Source organism: Petaurus breviceps, unplaced genomic scaffold (genome assembly GCF_028583685.1).
Source record: "Petaurus breviceps papuanus isolate PSGF00001 unplaced genomic scaffold, PetGlider_PUasm1.0 91133, whole genome shotgun sequence".
Lineage (NCBI taxonomy): Eukaryota > Metazoa > Chordata > Mammalia > Diprotodontia > Petauridae > Petaurus > Petaurus breviceps.
Genome location: NW_027187419.1, coordinates 12,853,628 through 12,876,079, shown reverse-complemented (window position 1 = coordinate 12,876,079; position 22,452 = coordinate 12,853,628). Strand labels below are relative to the sequence as shown.

At 40.1% G+C, this 22,452-nt stretch overlaps 1 protein-coding gene across 1 annotated transcript in view; it reads left to right on the top strand.

Annotated features, from left to right (window-relative positions):
• The first annotated feature begins 16,861 nt into the window (after window positions 1-16,861).
• Window positions 16,862-22,452, top strand: part of CUL5 (cullin 5) — an 89,313-nt gene continuing 83,722 nt past the window's right edge. The window contains exon 1 of the mRNA XM_069080005.1: window positions 16,862-18,243. Within this exon, the coding sequence (XP_068936106.1) occupies window positions 18,220-18,243 (24 nt within the window). The 5' untranslated portion in view covers window positions 16,862-18,219. The remainder of the gene's footprint in view (window positions 18,244-22,452) is intronic.

Below are 22,452 nucleotides of genomic sequence, written 5' to 3'. Positions count from 1 at the left end.
GGTGAATGTCTGTGCCTGGGAAAGTTGAATAGTTTCCTTTTGACTCAGTTTCCCATGGTGCTATTTCCTTTCTGAAATAGGAAAATTTCCCAGCTGGCTAATTCTGAACATGGCTCTAATGCTTTGTGAATAATGTGGAACTTTGCTATATATTTGGCTGTTCCAAAATAAAGGTTAAGCATGACTCTTACTTGGAATCATACAGAGATAAGGGAGTTTCATCCTATTATGCTTTTACCAGGTTAGTCTGTGCCCTTGAAGATACAGACTTGATATTATTATAACCATGTTCCTCCTTTGTCTTTACATGGCAAATTTCTATAACCCAAGCAGGTGAGATGAACCTTGTTTTGTAATACTAAAACATCTCTAAGTTACTATAATAGGATGCAAGGATGAAAGAGTTTACTGTTTTAAATCTGAATCTGTGGTCATCTTCCTATCCTAAGCAACTAGATAAATGAATTCTTAGGCTTGCCCTCTATCCCTTCGTTAATAATTATGCATTTATATGTTGCATCAAGTCTGCACAGTATGATCCCTTTTCTAGAGGCTGCAATGACATTAAATATATATGAACATACATATGTATATGTTCATCTCATCAAAGAGGGGATAAATATAGGATAAAGATGTAAAAATGTTCTTTTTTAATGGAGCAGTAAATGTCATTTTGAAAAAACAAAATTAAGACTTTTCTCTAAGAACTAGGATATAACTATATCTATCCAGATGTTTCTAATGAAATATATAGACTTTGAGAATGCTTTAGTAATACATTCTAAAAATTGGATTAAGGATTTTACACATAAAATTGTGTTAGTAACTGTGTGCAGAAAATTTTAAAGCATGGGTTGCTTTTTCCCCCCTATTTTGAAGTCTCTGATAACATTTTTTTTTCTTTTTGTACTAATTCTATTATTTCTTTGGTTTAGGAATTTGTTGTTCTATTGTATCCAACTTTCCATGAACCCATTTGGTGTTTTCTTGGAAAATAAACTGGAATAGTTTTCCATTTCCTTCTCCAGCTCATTTTACATATGAAGAAACTGAGGCAGAGTGTTAAATGACTTGCCCAAGGTCACACAGCTAGTATGTGTCTGAGGTTGGATTTGAACTCAGGTCTTCCTGATTCCAGGCCCCATGTTCTAACCTCTGAGGAATTTAGCTGCCTGCATGATAATACAAGAGACAGAAGAGCTTGTTTTACAAGTCAGGCCCTCATAGATCCTTTTTAAGAGTCTTCTTTCAGCCTGGAGATGAAATTGTTCATGTTGGTACAGAATTCAGGTAAAGACAGAAAGAGCAAGTTTTATGTAAAAATTGAAAGTCTCTGAACTTTTGGGTGAATTATGGGTTCCTTTGGTGTTCTTATAGATCTAATGTTAATAGGATTAGCTTTATTGGGTTTGAATTAATTTTCACCCATATGAATTAGTTCCTGAAAAACCATATTGAAGAGGTTGTGTTCAGCCTGTCTGAATTATGTTAAATCCTTATCACTAGCAGGTTTTACCAGAATTGACTAGGGAAAGTCTGCAAGGAATCTGAAACCAGGAAAGCAGATCTGCTTGTCAAAGCAGCCTCCAAAGAACAAGGCCTATTCAAGAATTTCTAATGAAAGAGGTTTCCACAGATCAGACAGCTACAACCAATACCCAAGATGAGAGATGCTGATTAAATGGACTTTGGGAGTGGGTTACCAGGAATAAGGAAGCATTATGTTATTTAATATGGATTATTGTTGTAATATTCTTGCGTTGATGTTTCCTGGTATTTATGTTTGCCTGCAAGAGAAGTCTGATCAAATTCTTTTCATTTATTATCGGGGCCATCCCTCCCGCAACTTTTGCTTAGCTAAAAGTCTGTCTACTTTTAATATTAATCTTATCTGACCAAAACCTGACTTACGGAATAATAATGTTAACTTTTTGGTATTCCTCAGATAGAAGCCAAAGGGAAGTCTGAAATTCCTAAAGTGATTCAGTTATTCCCCTCGCTATAAAAGGGAGAATTCCCTGATGCTAACTTTTCTTGGTTACTTTAATGATATGTAAATATTCTCTTTTAATCAGTCTCTTGTGAGCCCCCTAAATGTAGTTTAATCTGTAACTTGACTTAGTTTACCTACAATCCAACAAAGGGATGTTCAAGATTATGACACTGCTTAACTAAGTTTGTTCAACTCTTATGACATTGAAGGAAGCATGGGATTATGATGTTTTTGTGATACTTGGCTTTATATGTTCTTCTCTGTTGTTGCTTTCAATGCCTGGGAAATCTGCTTGAATTGTGTAGTGCACTTGTTTTCTGACATAAGTATAAGTCCCCTAACTCACAGTCCCTAGAGCTTACTCAGACTGATTCCTATGACCATAAGATGTGGGTAGAAGTTTGCCACCAATCTGGCCCTTCCCTTCCTTAAAAGAATTCTATTAAGCTTCAGACAAGATAGATGGTGAGGATACCAATGACTCAGGTTTTTTGGATGAACTTCTTTTGAGACCTTAATATAGTTCTCTGTTTATGAGACTGTTGGGTTTTTTAAAGACCCAAAAGGGGGGAATTGTAGGAAAATATTTTATTATCAATTATTTATTAATAATGTTTGAACCTAGCTGACCTAATTGCCCAAGTGCAGTTTGTGTGCTGATGTCCTTGTTTGAACACCATATAATGTAAACTTCACAGAAACTCAAGTAGGAAGCCACCACCTTTTCCTGGTTCTCTCCTTTGCCAAATGACATAATAAAATTCTTTCTAAAACTTCTTCAGGTTTCGGGATTTGTTGTTTACCAACAATGTCAGAGTATCAGGAAGCAACTCAGCAAGCTCCCCTCTTCTCTCCAACCCAAACTCCTTCATAGAGATCTAGGAAATTCACTAGAGTGAATCCTGATGAAGAAATCCAAGAAAAAGTCACAGTAAGTGACTTTTTCAGCCCATGTGAGCATAAGGAGACAGAAAGGTCCAAGGACACTAGGAATGAAGGCTGGCCAACAGTAGCCATGCAGAGCACATGATTAGGGAGAAGCTGTGCACAGGGGCAAGATGAGATCCCATTCCCATACTGTGATAGTAATGGCAATTAAAGATTCCCCTGTATTGGCTTGGTTTTCAAATTGATTGTGTTAAAACCCAGAGTTTGTTAATCCCACCTGTGGGATGGGCTTGTTGATGTGAAAAGAAAGTCCTGAACTGGGAGGAGCTGGTGATGTAGATTTGGAGAGACACTAGAGAGAGGCGGAAGATCTTTTTGGAAGCAGCACCTCGTGGAGAGAGAGAGAGACTAAGAGGATTGCTGGTGGCCGCTTTGAATTGCCCTGGACTTTTGAGACCTGCCAAGGACTGAGGAGACATGGCTGTTTTGCTGGTACTTCGTCTGTCTGTTTTGATGTTATTTTGCCAGATTTGTCCACTGGTGAAAGACTGTCCTGTTGAAGAAGTCCTGGAACCTGGCATTTGGTTAAGAAGGCCTGAGACTGTCCTGCAGACAGAGAGTGAATACTGTCCACTGGTGAGGGACAGTACTGTTGTTGCAGGGGTCTGGAGACTGTCCTGCAGACAGAATGAATACTGTCCACTGGTGAAGGACAGTGCTGTTGTTGCAGGGGTCTGGGAGCCTTTCTGTTGGTTCAGAAGCCCTGAAGAAGGATTTTCTTGTTGTATGTTTACAGAAATCCTGGGAGAGGGCTTTGCTAATGTGTTCAGGGGTTCTAGGACTGTTCTACAGACAGAGGATAAATTCATGAAGGGACTGGCAATGTATCTTATGGCCTTGCTAAGCCTTGTCTCCCCAGGAACTAAGATTGCTGAGAACTTGCCTCGTGTCAAGATGAAGAAAAGACCTCCATTTGGGTATTAAGTGCTGTGTTTAAACTTGATGTAACTCTGGGGTAGATTCAATTGTGATCCAGGGGTGGGGAACTTTTGACCTTATGTTTGGAAACTAATCTCCATTTGAGAAGAGGGGCTTTGTGGTGGACTTAATTAAGGTATAGCCTAGGGGTGGAGAAGTATTTAGAACGGAGACTTTGTAATTGATTGAATGATTGGAAGGTCCTGGGGTGGGGTAGTACTTGGAGATTATTTAATCACACTTAGTAAATGCTATATTTGGAATGATGTCATGTTTTAATCTTCTCTGTTCTTGGTTGGTCACTGAATAAAATAGAGAGCACCTATGCTGGTATTTTGAACCTGGGAAGTTGCCTTTCTTTTGGCATTACATTACACATACCAAGATACCATGGTGGGAACAGGTGCCATATGGCAACTTTATCTCCCACTACCAGGTGCACATCACAAAGGCAGGGCAGATTGCGTATGGAACCTGTGCCCAGAAGTGTTATTCTGGGGTAAGGAGCAGTTCCAGAGCTAAGATTGTGTACAGAGCAAGAAGCAAGCAGCAGCAGTCTGAATTCCAGTCTAAAGTCTACACTTCTGTCATTCTGAACCAGCAGAGCTCCCCAGCTGGCTGCCAGAATTAAGCCACAATCTATGGCACCTCAGATCCAAACTCAGGTCAGGAACTTGCAGAGCTCAGACTAGAAGTGCAGTGGTCAGATTTACCCTGTATCACATGACTGGAAGCACTGAAAGCTTTCAGGTTCCAAGTGTAGGATCCCAGAATAACAACACTCAATACCTCAAAAAGACAGCAACAGGACTAGCCCAGACCTTCCTTCCAGAAATGCATAGTGCCCAGCCCTAAGATTAAGTTGAAAGTCAAGAAATAGCATGGAAGAATGAACAAATAAAAATAATCCCACCATAAAAAACTATTAGAGTGACAAGAATGTTTAAGATAGCCGTGTGACCTTGGGCAAGTAACTTAATCCCAAATGCCCTCCAAAAAAAAAGCAAAAGAAAGAATGTTTAAGACAAATACAGAAGAACAGAATGACTCCAAAACATCTAGCAAAGTATCATAATAAAACAGATTGGGCAAAAATTCAACTAGAATTCCTGAAAGACATGAAGCAAAAATTAAAAAAAAATTAATTTTATTAATTTAATTTTTTTAATCAATGAAACGAGAGTGTTAGATGAAAACCCCCAGAAAAAAAATATTAAGAGCATTAGAGTCAAAGAAAAGTTACTATAAGCAATCAGAAAGGAAGAACTCAAGTACCAAGGAACCACAGTCAGGATCACACATGATTTAGCACCCACTGTTACAAAGGAGCAGAGAGTTTAGAATGTGATATTCAGAAGGTAACGGATATATGCTTACAGCCAAGAATAACTTATTCAGCAAAACAGTATAATCCTGTGAGTGGAAAATTGGATCTGTAATGAAACAGAGGACTTCCAAGCATTCCTGATAAAAAAAAAAAGACCAGAAACACAAGAGTGAAGAGAAACATAAAAAGATAAACATAAACAATGACAAAGGGCTAAACAAGGAAAAACTGCTTACATTCAAATATGAGTAGATGGTATATGTACTCCCTCTGAACTCCATCTTTATCAGAGATCATAGGGAGAGTTTAATTAGATAAGACCAGGAAGTAGTTTTGTTTTATCTCCAGGATCTTTACAGAAAAAATGGAAAGAAAGGGGAGGAAGAATTCACTAAGGAAGGAAGGAAAAAGGAGGTTAGGGAAAATTATCTCACATAATCTGGTTGTGCAAGTAGAAGTCTATACAAACCAGGAGAAGATTGGGGGTTGTGGGAGTGGCTGACACTTGAACCTCACCCTCATCTGAACTGATGAAAGAAAGAAAGACTACAAGGACATACACATAGCTAAGTACAGAAATACATTTCACTCAACAGGAAATAAGAGAAGAGGAGAAGGAAAAGAGGAATTAGAAGAGTAAATTAAGGGGCAGTTAGGTGGTGCAGTGAATAGAGCACCAGCCCTGGAGTCAGGAGAACCTGAATTCCAATCCAGGCTCAGAAACTTAACACTTACTAGCCTTGTGACCTTGGGCAAGTCACTTAACTCCAACTGCCCTGCCTTCCCCCCTCCAAAAAAAAGAAAGAAAAGAAATAATGAAGAGGATGGTTTCAGAGAAACCTGAGAAAACTCATAAGAATTGATGCAAAGTGAAGTGAGCAGAACTAGAAGAACAATTTATACAATGACAATATTATAAAGTCAAGCAAATTTGAAAGACATAGGAACTGTGATTAGTATAATGTCCAACTAATGATGAAACTTGCTACCCACTTCCTGATAGAGAGGGGAAGCTTGGGATGCAAAATTAGGTTTTTTTTTTTACATGGTCAATTGTAGAAATTTGTTTTTCTTGATCATACATGTTTGTAATAGGGCTTTTATTTTTATTTTGTCTCAATTGGGAGGGGGAAGTTAGAGTGGAAGGGAGAAAAAGCCGTTTTGAATTCTTGAAAAAAATTATTTAAAAAAAATAAAAGTAGCGGGGTGGCTAGGTGGCACAGTGAATTGGCCTCCACTGGCCCTGCAGTCAGGAAGACCTGAGTTCAAATCCAACCTCAGACACTTAACACTTACTAATCGTGTGACCTTGGGCAAGTCACTTAGCCCCAATTGCCCTAAAAGAAATAAAGGTAGAAGAAATGATACTGTAATCCTAGCTCCTTTGCCCTCCAGAATATCATATTCCAAGCCCTCCAACACTTTAGTGTAGAAGCTGTTAGTTTTTGTGTTATCCTAACTATGGCTCCATGATACTTGAATTGTTTCTTTCTGGCTGCTTGCAATATTTTCTCCTTGACTTTGAAACTCTGGAATTTGGCTATAATATTCCTGGGAGTTTTCGTTGTGGGATCTTTCAGGGGATGTTTGGTGGATTCTTTAAATTTCTATTTTACTCTCTGTTTCTTGACTATAAGGGTAGTTTCCTTAATAATACGATGTCTAGACTACCTTTGATAGACTGGGCTCCTCTCAGTAATGCAAGGTTATAAGGCAACTCCAAAAGACTCATGATGGAAAGGGATATCCACATCCAGAGGAAAGAACTATGGAGTTTGAATGCAGATTGGAGCCAGACTACTTGCTCTCTCTCTTTTGCGTTTTGTCTTGTTTCTCTCCTTTCTTCTTGTTTCTTCTTATTCTTCCTTTGTGATTAAAGAATTCCTGTTTGGATTTTCTAGGCCTTAGTTGGGTACACTCTATTCCTGACTAGCAACCTATAATTCCTTTTTTTTCCCTTTCTATCTCAGAAATCCAAATCCTTCCTTAGATACCATCTTTTTATCTGGCTACTTATTTCTCAAATCTTTGTTTCTTTTGTGAATCCTTCAGCTTTAGTCAGCAACAATGATAAAAAGACCTCTGTAACTCTAAGGACCTTAGTTTCTTGCCAAAGACTTCGTAATCTTTAGCAATAAACAATTTAGCCAAGTGAGGAAGTATATTATTTGTACAACTCTTTGTACAGTAAATTTTCAGTAGTAAGGAGGTAAAGTAGTACATCTACCCCTAATTGCCAGACTTATACACTTATGCCTATTAGACATGCCAAACTAGATTTCCAACTGACATTTTTTTTTTGGTGAAGCAATCCAGATTAAGTGACTTGCCCAGGATCACACAGCTAGTAAGTGTCAAGTATTAGAGGCCAGACTTAAACCCATGTTCTTCTGACTCCAGGTTTGGTGCTCTATCCACTGTGCCACCTAGCTACTTCTCCAACAGACATCTTAAACTCAACATGTCCAAAATTGAATGTATTATCTTTCTCCCAAACCTTCCCCTCCTTTCAAACTTCCCTATAACTGTCAAAAATGCCCCAAATTTTCTCTTTGGGATCTCATCCAATCCAATAGGTTCAATTACTATCTCTATAATGATGATTTCCAAGCCTATTTATCCAGTCATAGTCTCACTCATATTCCAGCCCTGCATCATCAGTTGACTACATTTATACCCTCTCACCTACTTAGCTGGGCATTACCTTAAACATAGGCCTTCATCTTTTCTTGCCCGGACTCTCATAACACAGTCCTAATCGATCTTATTAATTTCTCCCTTCTTCAATCCATTCTCCACAAAGCTGACAAAATAATCTTCCTAAGATACCAATATGACCAGATTACTCAAAAACCTTTAGTGATCCTCTTTGCCTTTAAAATAAAATATAATATTATCAACCTACTAGTCAAGTTATTAAAGGTTTACAAAATGCCAAGCACACAAGGGCTGGATACACAAATAAAGGCAAAAAAAAAACAACCCCAACCCCAAGACACACCAAAATAAAACAAATTAACTAAAAAGCCCAGTCCCTGCCCCCAAGAAGCTCACATTCTAATGGAAGACACAACATCTGGGTTGATATTTGAAGCCCTCCAAAACCTGGGCTCTGTATATTTCATATTATTCACCTCATATATTCTATATACCAACCAAACAGACCAACTAACTTCTCCAATCTCAGCACCTCTGCTCTAGGTTGTTCCTTAAGCCTTCAAGACATACCTTCCCTATGGAATCCTTAACTTCTTTCAAGACTCAGCTCAATTTCTTTTTTTTTTCTTTTTTGCTTTTGGGAGGGGGAAAGGCAGGGCAATTGGGGTTAAGTGACTTGCCCAAGGTCACATGGCTAGTAAGTGTTAAGTGTCTGAGGTAGGATTTGAACTCAGGTCCTCCTGATTCCAGGGCCGAAGCTCTATTCACTGTGCCACCTAGTTGCCCCTACTCAGCTCAATTTCTACCTCCTATGAGAAACCTTTTGTAATGCCACTCAGTTGTTATTGCTTTCTTCACCTTCAACTTACCTTGTAGTTATTTATCTGAGTACATGTTATATTTCCTCAACAGAATGTAAACTTCTTGAGGACAAGGGTGGTTTTCCTTCTTGTCTTTATTACTCTCAGCATGTAGTACAGTGACTCAAACATGGTAAACTCTTAACAAATGTAGCCAGTACATCAACTTTTTCATCTCTGTTAATTTCCAAAGGCCTATTAATTTTTCACAGAGGGGAAAAGAACAGAAGTTGTAAGATACACCCCTGGAAATGAGACTGTCCAGACTATCTCCAGGACAGAGAGGACAATGAAAGATGTTAATGTGCTGAATGTGAACATAAAACAAAGGACTTGCTTTTGAGAGAGGAGAAAAAGAAGGGAGCAGCAGGTGTGATTGGGGACCAGATGGAGTCCACAATGAGGACCCTGTAACTGTATACCCGGCCAAAAGATACAGCAGCATGTACACAGCTTTCAAGGCTAGGGCAGACAATGACCTCAGGAAAGATGAAAAGGGAAAAAGTGTTGCCACGTCTGCCAGCTACTGCAAATCCCAGCAGCCTGGTGAAGTGAATTTAAGAAAGGAAGTAGAAGCCCTCCTCACCCAATCGTTTCCATGAATTTTGGCATGTCAGGATTGCCTTCTTCTTCACTGGAAAGTCTGGAACATAAACAGAAAGAGGGATAGGAGGTAGTTGGGAATAAATGTCTGTATACGGAATGTTTGGTCCACTTTCCTTTTCATTTTATTCTATGTACGATAAACTGTAACTATAGACTGCTAAATCTTTATATCTACGAATGCATTGTGAAGAAAACTGAAGGACTGAAATATACTTTGGATATATGATTTCATGTTTTAATATTATGAGCAATATTCCATTCTATTTTTTGTTGTTTAGTTTTTGCCCGATTCTTCTGTACCCTAGATTAGATTCAGACTTGGACAAGAAAGGAGTTAATCCATAGTAGGGCTTGTTGAGTGGAGAAAGTACGCTAGACATTATCAGGATGAGCAACCTCTGATGGCCTGCAGGAATGGCCATCAGATTCTTGGGAACGGGCTATCTCCACATGCATAAATGAGTAACTTTTAAGACCAGGGCTGATCAAGCTAAATTAGTGCAAGACCTGCTGGCAAATTCAGGTATTGAACCAAGGTAATCAAATTCCCTTACAGTAGAATTAACACAGTTGCAAATAGTCTTTCTGCAGTTTTAAGGAAGATAGAAAGCTCTTGAACCACACAATAAAAGGGCTCCATGTTGGGGGCAAGTATCGCGCAGATTTCTGTTCAGTTGAACTGGTGATGAATCTCTTAGAACTTAGATAGGCTTATCTTTTGAATACATACATGTAGTCACAGTTCACTGGATCTTTGCCAGAAGTATGCTTCTTACAAAGAGTTTGTCTCTTTCCTGGCAAGCTTAAGAGTAAGATTTTAGTGGAGTAAAAAGGCATCAATAGATTTTAATAGATGTTACAGATGTGAAAGCAGTACTTCACAAGATCCATTGTGGGTATTTTCTATCTAGAGTGTTTTACGTCATTAAAAAATGATTCTGAGTAAAGGCAAGGACTCTCCTGAGCTCTCCCAAATTCCCTTTCAAACAACTTTAAAATAACACCTCAAAATGAATTCTGGTGTGGCAGAACCAACAAAAGGAAGGGGTGAAACAACTTTCTAGCTCAAGACAACTTAGAATGTCAGCAGGAAAGGTCTGTCTCACTGGGATGAGAGTGGAGAACAATCTGGTGAAGGCTGTGTGCAGGCTAGCTAGCAGTAGGTATAGGCAGGGGTGGAGAACCTGTGGCCTCAAGGCCACATGTGGCCCTCTAGGTCCTCAAGTGAGGTCCTTTGCCTGAATCCAAGCTTTACAGAACAAATCCCCTTAATAAAAGAATTTGCTCTGTAAAACTTAGTCTTGCTCAAAAGGCCTTCTCAGGGACCTAAAAGCCACAGGTTCCCCCAACCCTGGCCTAGGGAGTAAATTAATTGGCAGTGGCAGCTTAGGAGCTCTGAGCCCAGAGATGGTAAGGGGGTCAGACAAGTCAGAAGGATCCCTTTGCTGGCACTGGGATTACTCTGTTGTAATGGCCATATGTAGATCTGGGTCACAGTTCTGGGTCTCAGTCCCAGGACGAAGAGGAGAACTTACTCACCAGAACTTGTGGCTGAAGGGGAGCAGGAACCTTGGGTAATGGGTCGAAGAGTGTCTGTGGTCATTCATAGATGAGAGCATTGGCCAGGAGAGTAGTAAACACACCTCTCCTTAGATCATACCACCTTGGAAAAACTGAAAACTTAAAGATCCCAAGAACTAGCTCTGAAAACAGCAGCACAAAAAACATGAAGCTTGGGACAGTGTCCCCACTGTCATAAGAGTGTGACCTGTAACTCCACAAAGAATGTAAGCTACCTTGAGTAAATGTAAACGGCAAAAGACACTTCAACTATCTTAAGGGAAAACTTACATGAGAACAAAGGCCATCCCTGGCATTCTTCTTTGTTCTTCTATAAATTACCTGACTGGCCAAAAGGGTGTACATGGATCCATTGCTTTGTCCTATTGTCATAACAGGGTCCAGTCTTGTGAATAAATTCCCTTTTAAAACCTAATTACCCCCAATAAATAAGCATACATAACCCATGATGGTATGGTCTTCTTCTTTCTTCAGTATCTAAGTACCTTCCCATTACAGTGGGACTGTACCTTTGCACAGTTTGTGGTCTTACAAGTATAAGGTTAAAAGTAAAGAAATAGCCTGGAAAAGTGAGAAAACAACAACAACAAAAAAAACGACCACAGAAAGCTACTAAGGTGAGAGAGGGAAGATCAAAACACAAACTTGGAAGACAATAAAGTCAAAACAACTACATTTTAAGCCTCAGGAATGTATGAATTGATCTCAGGCCCAAAAGTAATTCCTAGAAGAGCTCAAAAAGGATTTTACAAATCAGAGAGACAGAGGAAAAATTGAGGAAAGAAGTGAGAGTGATGCAAGAAAATCATGAAAAAAGAGTCAATAGCTTGGTAAAGGAGGCAGAAAAAAAATACTGAAGAAAATAACATCTTAAGGAAAAACAGATAAGGCCAAATGGTAAAAGAGGCACAAAAATCCACTAAAGAGAAAAACTCCTAAAAAACAGAATTGGCCAAATGGAAAAGGATGAAAAAAATTCACTAAAGAAAACATCTCCTTAAAAAGCAGAATTGGACACATGGAAAAGTTGATACAAAAACTCACTCAAGAAAATAATTCCTCAAAAATTAGAATTCAATAAGTGAAAGCTAATGACTCCATGAGACTTCAAGAAATAATAAAACAAAATAAAAAGAATGAAAAAAAAGAAGAAAATGTGAAATATCTCATTGGAAAAACAAGTGACCTGGAAAACAGATTGAGGAGAGATAATTTAAAAATTATTGGACTGGTTATATGAAAAAATACTCTAAATCATTATTGATTAGAGAAATACAAATTAAAACAACTTTGAGATATCATCTCACACCTATCAGATTGACTAAAATGGTAGAAGGAAAAAATGACAAATGGAGGGAATGAAGAAAAATTGGGACACTATTGGTGGAACTATTTTTGGAGAGCAATCTAGTATTATGCCTAAAGAGTTGTAAAACTGTGTATATCCTTTGACTTAGCAATACTACTAATAGGTCTATTTCCCAAAGTGATCAGGGAAAAAGGAAGAGAACCTGTATTTAAACACACATACACACGTTTATTTATAGCAGCTCTATTTTTAGTGGCAAAAAACTGGAGATTGAGGGGATGTCCATCAACTGAGGAGTGGCTAAACAAGTTGTGGTATATGATTGTGATTGGAATACTACTATGCTATAAGAAATGGTAAGCAGGTTATTTTAGAAAAAAAAGTAAAGACTTGCATGAAATAATGAAGAGTGAAATGAACAGAATAGAGAGAATACTGGATACACTAACAGCAATATTGTTTGAAGAATAACTGTGAACTAAGCTATTCTGAATATTACAAATATTCAAATCAACTACAAAGGTCCAATGAAGGAAAATGCTATCCACTACAAGAGAAAAAACTGACAAATAGAAGTATGCATAGGATGCTTTTACACACACATGTATATGTATATATTATATATAATATGTGTGTATGTATGTATGTATGTGTATATATTTCTGTGTCAAACACTGGCCTTTTCTTATGTGGGTGGGGAGGGATAGAAGGAGGGAGATAGTTTGGAACCTAAAATGTAACAAAAATTTAATTTAATTAAAAAAAAAGAATTATTGGACTACCTGAAAGTCGTGATAAAAAAAAAAAAAAGAGCCCAGACATCATATTTCAAGAAATTATCGAGGAAAATTTCCCTGATATACTGGAACAAGAGGATAAAACAGAAATTGAAATAATCTACCAATCACCTCCTGAAAGAGGTGATTGAAATGAAATGAAAACTCCCAGGAATATTATAACCAAATTCCAGAATTCTAAAATCAAGGAGAAAATATTGCAAGCAGCCAGAAAGAAACAATTCAGATGTTATGGAACCACAGTCAGAATAACACAAAATCTAGCAGCTCCTATATTAAAGTGTTGGAGGGCTTGGAATATGATATTCTGGAAGGCAAAGGAGCTAAGATTATAACCGAGAATCACCTGCCCAGCAAAACTGAGTAGAATCCTTCAAGGGAAAAAATTGATAGTCAATGAAATAGAGGACCTTTAAGTATTCCTGATGAAAAGCCTGGAGCTGAATAGAAAATTTGACTTTCTTGTGTTCTAGACTCAAGAGAAGCATAAAAGGGCAAACAGGAAAGAGAACTTATAAGGGATTCAATAAAGTTAAACTGTTTACATTCCTACATGAGAAGATGATACTTATGACTCCTAAGATCTTTATCATTTTTTTTGCTTTTTTTTGGAGGTCCAATTGGGGTCAAGTGACTTGCCCAAGGTCACACAGCTAATTTTTGTGTTAAGTGTCTGAGGCCAGATTTGAACTCAGGTCCTCCTGACTCCAGGGTCGATGCTCTATTCACTGTACCACCTTGCTGCCCCTAAGATCTTTATCATTAAGACAGTGAGAAAGAGTATCCATAGACAGAGGGCACGGGTGTGAGCTATGATGGGATGATATCTAAAAAAACAAAATTAAGGGGTGAGACAGTGATGACTGTTGGAGTATCCAAAAAAATAAAGTTAAGGGGTGAGAAAGAGGGATGCACTGAGAGAAGGGGGGAGAGGTAAAATGGATGGGATAAATTATCTCACATAAAAAAGGTGTGAAAGCTTTCACAATGGAGGACAAGATGGGGTGGAGAAGTTGGGTGAGGGTGGTGGTGGTGGTTGCAGATAATGAACCTTATCCACCTTATTCCCATCAGAACTGGTTCAAAGGAGGAATAACATACACTCTGGTACAAAAATCTATCTTACCCCACAGGGAAGTAGGAGGGAAAGGGGATAAGAGACCTTAGTAGGACTGACAGAAGGGAGGGCAAATTGGGGAGGTGTGGTCAGAAGCAAAATATTTTTGTGGAGGGACAAGCCCTTCAATCCCTCAGTGTAGAAGCTGCCAGATCCTGGGTTATCCTGATTGTTTCCACAATATTCAAATTGTTTCTTCCTGGCTGCTTGTAATATTCTCCCCTTGATCTGGGAATCCCAGAACCTGGCTATAATATTCCTAGGAGTTTTGTTTTTGGGATCTTTTTCAGGAGGGGATAGGTGGATTCTTTCAACCTCTATTTTGCCCTCTGGTTCTAAAACATCAGGCCAGTTTTCTTTGAGAACTTGCTGGAGGATGATTTCTAGCTTCTTACTTTGATCATGGCTTTCAGGTAGTCCAATAATTTTTAAATTATCTCTCCTCGATCTATTTTCCAGGTCAGTGGTTTTTCCCATGAGATATTTTACATTGCCTTCTATTCTTTCATTTGTTTGGATCTGTTTAACAGCATCTTTATTTCTCATAAAGTCATTAGCTTCCATTTGTTCCAATCTAATTCTGAAGCAATGATTCTCCTCATTGAGCTTTTGAGATTCTTTTTCCATCTGGCAAATTCGACTTTTTAAGGCATTCTTCTCCTCATTGGCTTTTTGAGCCTCTTTTGCCATTTGAGTTAGTCCATTTTTTAAGGTGTGATTTTCCTCAGTCAGGCTGTTGACTCTCATTTCATAATTTTCTAGCATCATTCTCATTTCTCTTCCCAATTTTTCCTCCACTTCTCTTATCTGCTTCTTAAGGTCCTCCTTTGAAGCTTTTGGTGCAGGAGTTCTGACTTCACTGTCTTCCTCCTGTTCCATGCTTTGCTCCTTTTTGTCCCCAAAATAGGAGTCTAATGTTGGAATCTTCTGTGTGCTTTGTTTCCTTTGCCTGGTCATGTCACCCCTCAGTCACTTGACCTCTGGGCTTTTTGCCACAGTAGGATTCTGCAACCAGACAGGGGAGCTTTCATCCCAAACACTGGGGTTTTCTCAGCTGCCGGAAGTATTAGATGGGTACCCTCTCTGAGGCCTCTACATGCTCTGGCAAGCTGGACACACACCCCAGGACCTCCACCCTAGACTGCAATCCAGATCCAAGCAGGTTAAAGCAAGAGCGATTACCCCTCAGACTGGTCACTTGGACCCCCTATATTCTGCAGGCCAGGAGCTGAAGCTGTCACATGGTGCAGGCTGGCTGTGCCAGTGTCTCAGCAGCTTCTTGCCCTGGGGGGCAAAAGCCGATGCACTCCCACTTACTGGGTTCCAAAGTCCAGACTGCACTGACCTCTCACTTTGTCCTTCGAATCTATGTGTTGATAATTCTGGAAATGGCCATAGCTGCTGCTAATGTGGAGTCCCTCCAGCTGGCTGGTGGTTCATCAGGCCCACCCTGGGGCTAAAGCTTTGGGTGGGGCTGGGCTTGGCTTCCAGAGCACTGCTGGCTGCTTGCTGCTGGCCTGCCAGGTTGTCCTCAGCAGGAGGTTAGCTTCTCTGTGTCATTTTGTGGGTTCTGTAGCTCCAAAGTTTGTTCAGAGTCCCCTTTTTACAGTGATTGGGGAAGGTGGAAGTCAGAGCTGCTCGTAAGTCATGCTTCTACTCCACCATCTTGACTCCAAACAGCTAGTTTTCCTGGTTCTCACTTTGAGTGAGGTAGCCCATTCAGTGAATAGGCCTCTTTAAGAAGTGAGTCAAAGGATGGCCCTCTTAATAAAATAAAATCAAACTGGGAGAGGAAGACCCTTGGAGTTGCTGAAAAGAGAAGTGAAACCTGCCTCATTAACTTTGGGTTTATAGGCTAGATTTCTTCCTCAAAGACCAAGCCTTAAACCCAATTCACTCTGGAGCTCAGAGACTGGACAATAATAGGTATCTGCCATCCTAGCTCTGAGCAAATATAAATAGTATCAAACATAGAGAAGGCTAGAGGCAGGTGTGGCAGGATAAAAAGTAGCAGTATAATTTATTTCAGTATAGTGAGGAAAACTACTTGCATCCAACAAAGCCCCTGAGGAGGGCTTCACGTGTTGGAGTACAGGAAAAGCTTATATATAGTATGAATTATAATTATGACATAATTATATGAATTATGATATAATCATTCTTAGGTCTTGTGTGGAAAATGCAGATATTCCTGGGTCCTGAGGGAACAGTCTCTAAGTTCATTGTCTCACAGTGGGGTACTATAGTACCTGGTTTGGTTCACTTAGCTGTTACAAGGAACAGGGATTGTGAGCAAGTAAAACAAGGTGATGGCTCTCAGATCTCTGGGAAATATGGAGAGAGCACTAAACACCTGGTGCTGGTCAAAGCAATACACTTTGTCAGAGGGTATGATCATCCAGAGCGCAAAGGATTGTTGTTATGCCAAGTTCAGGGCACAACCTGCTTGCTGGCCCTTATTTTACCTCTAGGAAAACAGAGTGCCTCCAAAATATTTTGACATTATATGTTAATAGGGACAGCTAGGTGAGAGTGGATAGAATTTATTTTCCTGAGTTCAAATCTGGTCTCAGACACTTACTAGCTGTGTCACCCTGGGCAAGTCACTTAACTCTGCCTCAATTTCCTCATCTGTAAAATGAGCTGGAGAAGGAAATGGCAAACAACTCCATGTATCTTTGCAAAGAAAACTCCAAATGGGGTCACACAGAATCAGACATTGAACAATAACAAAACATATTTAATGATAATAGCTAATATTTATATAGGGCCTACTATGTGCCAGGCACTATGTTAAGCACTTTACAAATATCTCATTTTGTCCTCACAACAACCCTTATAGTCTCTCTCCCCCCAATCCCATTAGATTGTAAGCTCCTCGAGGGTAGGGACTTGTCTTGAGGAGGGCAAAGGGCAAACATGGAAGCAGTGACTATGGGCAGCTGTTTTAGGAGTTTGGGTGTGAAAGAGCCAGATAGCCCCATAACTCAGTGGTTTGAGGAGATTAGAGTCTAATTCGGATTTTTTTTAATGGATGAAGGAGACTTAGGCACGTTTATGAGCAGCATGGAGGGAGCCCGGGGCTGGAGAGGGAATGAAGATTGGAGAGACAAGAGATGACCAAAGCTCCCTGGGGACTGTTTTATTCTTGTATTCCACCTGCCTCGTAGGAGAAGCTTAATAATTGGAAACCTATCTCAGACAATCTGTGTGACCCTGGCCAAGTCCTTTAACTTAGCTCAATTTCTTTATCTGTAAAATAAGGACAATAGCACCCACCTCACAACGTAGTTGTGGGTAATTAGTGAGATAATAAATGTAAGGTCCTTTGCAATTCTTAAAACGCCATATAAGTGCTATTATTGTTAATAAATACTTGTTGAGAGATCGATGGATGTCTGGAGCAAGAAGATGCATCTCTCTCTATCAAAGAGTGAAGGCAAGGAGTGGAGAATGGGGAGAATCCTGAAAATCTCGGCGCAATTTTTGTGGCTTTCCTCTTTCCGCACCACCGATTTTTTTTTTAAATGCTCTAGAGGCCGGTGCAAAGAGGCCTCTGCCCCTTTAAGGTCAGGACAAGGAGACGGCTGACCTCGGCGCCTCCCCGCCCCTTCCTCCTCCTCGGGTTCCCAGCTTCACCCGGGGCTCGCCGAGGCCCGGGCCCTCCCCAGCGCTAGGGCCACGTGACTCGGCCCCAGCCTCAGAACCTCGACCGCGGGGCTCCCTGTATTCCAGAGATTGGCTGCGGGCGCGACCATGATGGACTGAGCTGAAGGGATAGGGGCGGCTCGTCCCGGCTCCGCTCTCGTTGCCTCTTTCCTCTCCCCGGCTCTTCTGTCTTTACTGTGCAGACTGTGTCTCCGTGTCTTCGCCTGGGTTCGCATAAGCTCGTCCCTTGCGGGGGAGCCCCCAGTGAGCATGTAAAGGGAAGGGGGCGAACGAGCCAAGGGCCCCGGACTGAGAGCGCCCCGAGCCCAGTCCGCCCTCCCTTCCCCCATCGGGCAGTGCTGGGCCCGACCGGGAGGTCTGGCGGGAGAGGCCGCAGCGGAGCCGGCGAGCTCTCGGAAATCTCGCGCAGTCCCGCGAGAGGATAAGTTGAGGGAACATGGCGACGTCTAATCTGTTAAAGGTAAGAGCCCCACTCCTGCCATCCCTTTCCGCTGCTCCGGGCTCCGCCACAGTCCGCGCCTGGGAAGTAGCATGCCTGGACCCGGGGGCGGATGCTGTGCCGGGTCAGACGACGGGGCCAGTAGTGACAGCGATGATTGGGGGGACACTGTCCCCTCTCTCTGAGAGGGGCCTTGCTTCCCCCCGCCCCCCTTGACCTCCACCAGTTGCCGTATGTCTGTGTGTGTGTGTAGCCGGTGGGGTCGTGGGGAGCCTTGCGATCACTCATTTCGGGGACGTGGGGTACATTTGCTTTTTGGAGGTTTACCCACGCCCCAAGTCGCAAGGATCTAAGGCGTAGAAGAGAAAATAGGAGGAACACCTGGGCTGCAGGGTCCTGATCCCATTCACCTCACCCCCTTTCCCCTCCCTCCAAGTCAGATAAGGTTTGTAGGACCCTCCCCCCCCCCCATTAGTACTCTTCAATCCTGGATTGTTTTCTTTCTGAATATTTCAGGTTCTTTACTCCTATCTTTCAGCTTCTTTAAGGGTTATAGCTCTTGCTATAACACAATAGCAAGATATTAGAGGATTTTTAAAAATATTTCGTTTCCAAAGAAAGTAGTTATGTGCAAGAGTAAACTGTTTTAGGTTCATTAGATGTTTGACAGGAATATTTTCGCAGGTAAGCCTCTATAAGCAGGGTAAGAGGAGGTGCAAATGAAGTGAAAGGGTCAGTACTTCCCCGTATTTATTTTATAGTAATATTCACATTGGAAACTTTTTTCCTATATGGATTCAAAGGGTTTTGAACCTGGAAGGAACAGTATAACCCTGTCATTTTACCAATGAAGAAACAGGCCTGGGGGCGGCTAGGTGGCGCAGTGAATAGAGCACCGGCTCTGGAGTCAGGAGTACCTGAGTTCAAATTCGGCCTCAGACACTTACACACAAAAAACTAGCCATGTGATCTTGGGCAAGTCACTTAACCCCAATTGCCCTACCTTCCCCCCTCCAAAAAGCCAAAAAGAAAAAAGAAACAGCACTGTATAAAGAAGTTAAGTGACTTGCCCAAGGACACATAGTCAGTTTGAAGAATAACAGGAGCTAACTCTTGACTCTGGGGGCCTTTTTTTTTTTTTTTACTACCCTGTATTTTTTTATTAGTTCTGAATGGTTGAAGTTTTTCCTAGTTTTATCCTTTCTTTTTGGACTCGTCAGTTATGGTCATTTCCCATGTCACAAATCACTTTTTTCATATCAAATCGTAGTACCAGTTAAATACATTTTGTCTATATTTGTTTACTTAACCAACAGTTTGATGTTTGAAGTCAAGAATGATTTGAGCATGGGTGAAGGTTTGGGTACCATTTTCCATGTTATGCAAACAATTTAAACTGGTGTATATACATGTATTGTGTGTGTGTGTATGTGTATTCCAAAGTCTTTTTTTTTTTTTTGAGGGGGGAGGAAAGGGATTCGGGCTCTTTTTAGTTTGAAAGCATTTTCTCTGCTGAGATTATTTTCTACTTTTCACCTCTTTACTACTTAAGATTTATCTTTCAACTTTGGTATATGTGTTGTGTTTTTCTGTCTGGGGAAGAGGATTAAGTGATCAATAGGGGATTTGTGCAGAATTCTTTTAGTTCATTCCACATTTATTAAACACTTACTGTGGCCTGAGCCCTGTACTAGGTCCTAGGGGAATTCCAAGCTATGGTCAGTATTCTCCTTAGAGCAGGGACTCCTAATCTTTATTTACTCTTTTTGACCTGTAGACCCTTTCTCAGAATAATGTTTTTAAATGTATAAAATAAAATACATAGGACTACAGAGGAAAACTAATTATATTGGAATAAAGTTAACATTTTAAAAAGTAATGTTCATGGATCCCAGCTTATAATGAATAATTTGGGGTTTGGGTTAGTTTTTTTTTTCTTTGGTATCTAGGATATCATCAATGAATGCAGTTCAGTAAGCCATTGTACTTTGTAATCTAAGAGACTTCCCTGGGACCCTAAAGTTAGGGAAGTTGTTCATGGTCAACCAACCAACTAAAACATATATCAAAGACAAGACTTGGAATTAGCTCTTCCTGACTCTTTAGCCTTCTAGCCACTACATAACTGTCTCTCATGATGAATGCATCAGAGAATTGCAAAATAAATTGTTCTATGAGGTCTAGGTGGGGGGAACAAAGGAGGCATCTTGGAGGAACATTGACATTTGAAATGGACTTTAAGAGAGGGAAGGAACGATAAAGAGGACTAGGGAAGCTATTCCAGGCATAGCGAACCACATGTGCAAAGGCACAAAGCTAGGGACCCTTAATTGGGTTTATTAAGTTGGCGGAGAATAGTCCCATTTAACTCCAGGGAAATAATGTAAGATAGGGCATAAAGGTGGTTTATTGGATACAGTGCTGGACTCCTTTCACATACTTTCTAGTAGTGTGACCCATGGTACTTAAGTCAATAACTCTCAGCCTCAGTTTTCTCATATGTAAAATAAAGATGATAATGATATTTTACTTCCCAGGGTTGTTGTGAGGATAAAATTAGATAATATATGTAAAGCACTTTGCAAACTTTAAAGTGATATATAAATGTTATTATTTTAAGACAGAGCCTTGAGTGACAGGCAAAGGAGTTTTAATTTTACCAAATAGGCAACAGATAGGTAGCCACTGAATATTTTTGAGCAAAGTAATGGGAAATATTAAACATGGGAATATTATGAGAGCAATATGCAAAATAATTTAGAAGGGGGCAAGAATGAAGGGTCTTCTCAGTTGGCACTGAATGCCTTTTGTGTGTTGAATCTGTTTAGGGAAATTACAAAAAAAGTAGATGTTTTTTACCTTTGAAAGTAACATAATAGATTCTCTTCGTATGCTTAGATTTTGGAAACACCTACTGTACTATATCCCCTGAGATCATTCCAGGGGTGCTTTGTACTCTCAGCTATGGCAGTAAAATGATGTGACTTGGCCAGAATTTTAGAGTTATGGTTTGAGTTTGGGGAATATATAGATACATGTATACATGTATATATGTTTTAATTTTCAAAGAATTATAATGTAAAAAAAGGATTCTCTTATTTGTACATAAGAACACTGCCTATCAGAAACATTTCAGAAAATAAGATTATAGAAACAATGTTGAAGAAAATTCATATTTTCATTTTTAATGTGCTATGGGTTTGTTTTTTTTATACTTATGGTGAGGAGAAATGAGATTTATTGCCTTCCTTTTGGTATAACCTTTAAGTACTAACTAGGAAGTTAAAGTAGTCAGATAATGCTAGTGTAACTGCACTGAATTCTTCCATCTCTAATTGAATTAAATTGTTGTGAATTTTGTAGGGCTAAAGACTTTTAGAGCTAGAAAGGACCATGGAGATCATCTAGCATAAACTCATTTTTTCAGATGAGGACACTTAAGCCTAGAAAGGAGAAGTGACTTGCAGAAGGCCACAAAGGTAATAGTAAGGTCCCTATGATTCTAATATTTGTATATCAATAGGTTAAACTATTGTAATTGGGAAGTGAATTGAGAGGACTTCCAGCCAGTATAATTGCCTCAATGGAAGTTGACAGCTTGAGATAATATTAGCATATACTTAGCAGAATGTCTTCCACATAGTAGATGCTTAATGAATACATGCTTGCTTCCTTCCTGCAGTTTGCACTTAATAAATGGCTCATCTCCTTCATTAACCCCCAGGAAAAATAACCCCCAAAATTACAACAGAGCAATTAATGATCAAGAAATCCATTGAGAAAGTCTAGTAACTGACTTCTTCCATCATAGAACTGTAGGAAAAGTCATATAGGAGACTAAGGGCAATAGGAAGGGGGACCCCCCTCACAGAAAGTTAGTTCTCAAGCTAGCAGTCTTCTAGGAAAACCAGAGACTGATTTGTAACCCAACACGGCTCTCTCCAAAGACAGAAAGCAGAGTGGGCCCTCAAAGCTATTGGAATAGCAATAACAAGTCCAAGTGTGACATTACTCAGAACAGGGTACCCTAGGCCTAGAGACTCTGACATCCCTAGTACTCTACAAGAGATACAGAATTGGGTGTGGAAGATCCAGCTCTCTGAACTTCAAAGGGGGCAGGGCTGGTGTTAGCTCCATAAGTAAAAGCTGGCTTAGAAACCCAGGTCAAGAAACCCAGGTCAAGATCAGGCAGGGTTGAAAGCATAGCAAAGGGTAGATCCTGGCCCAGGC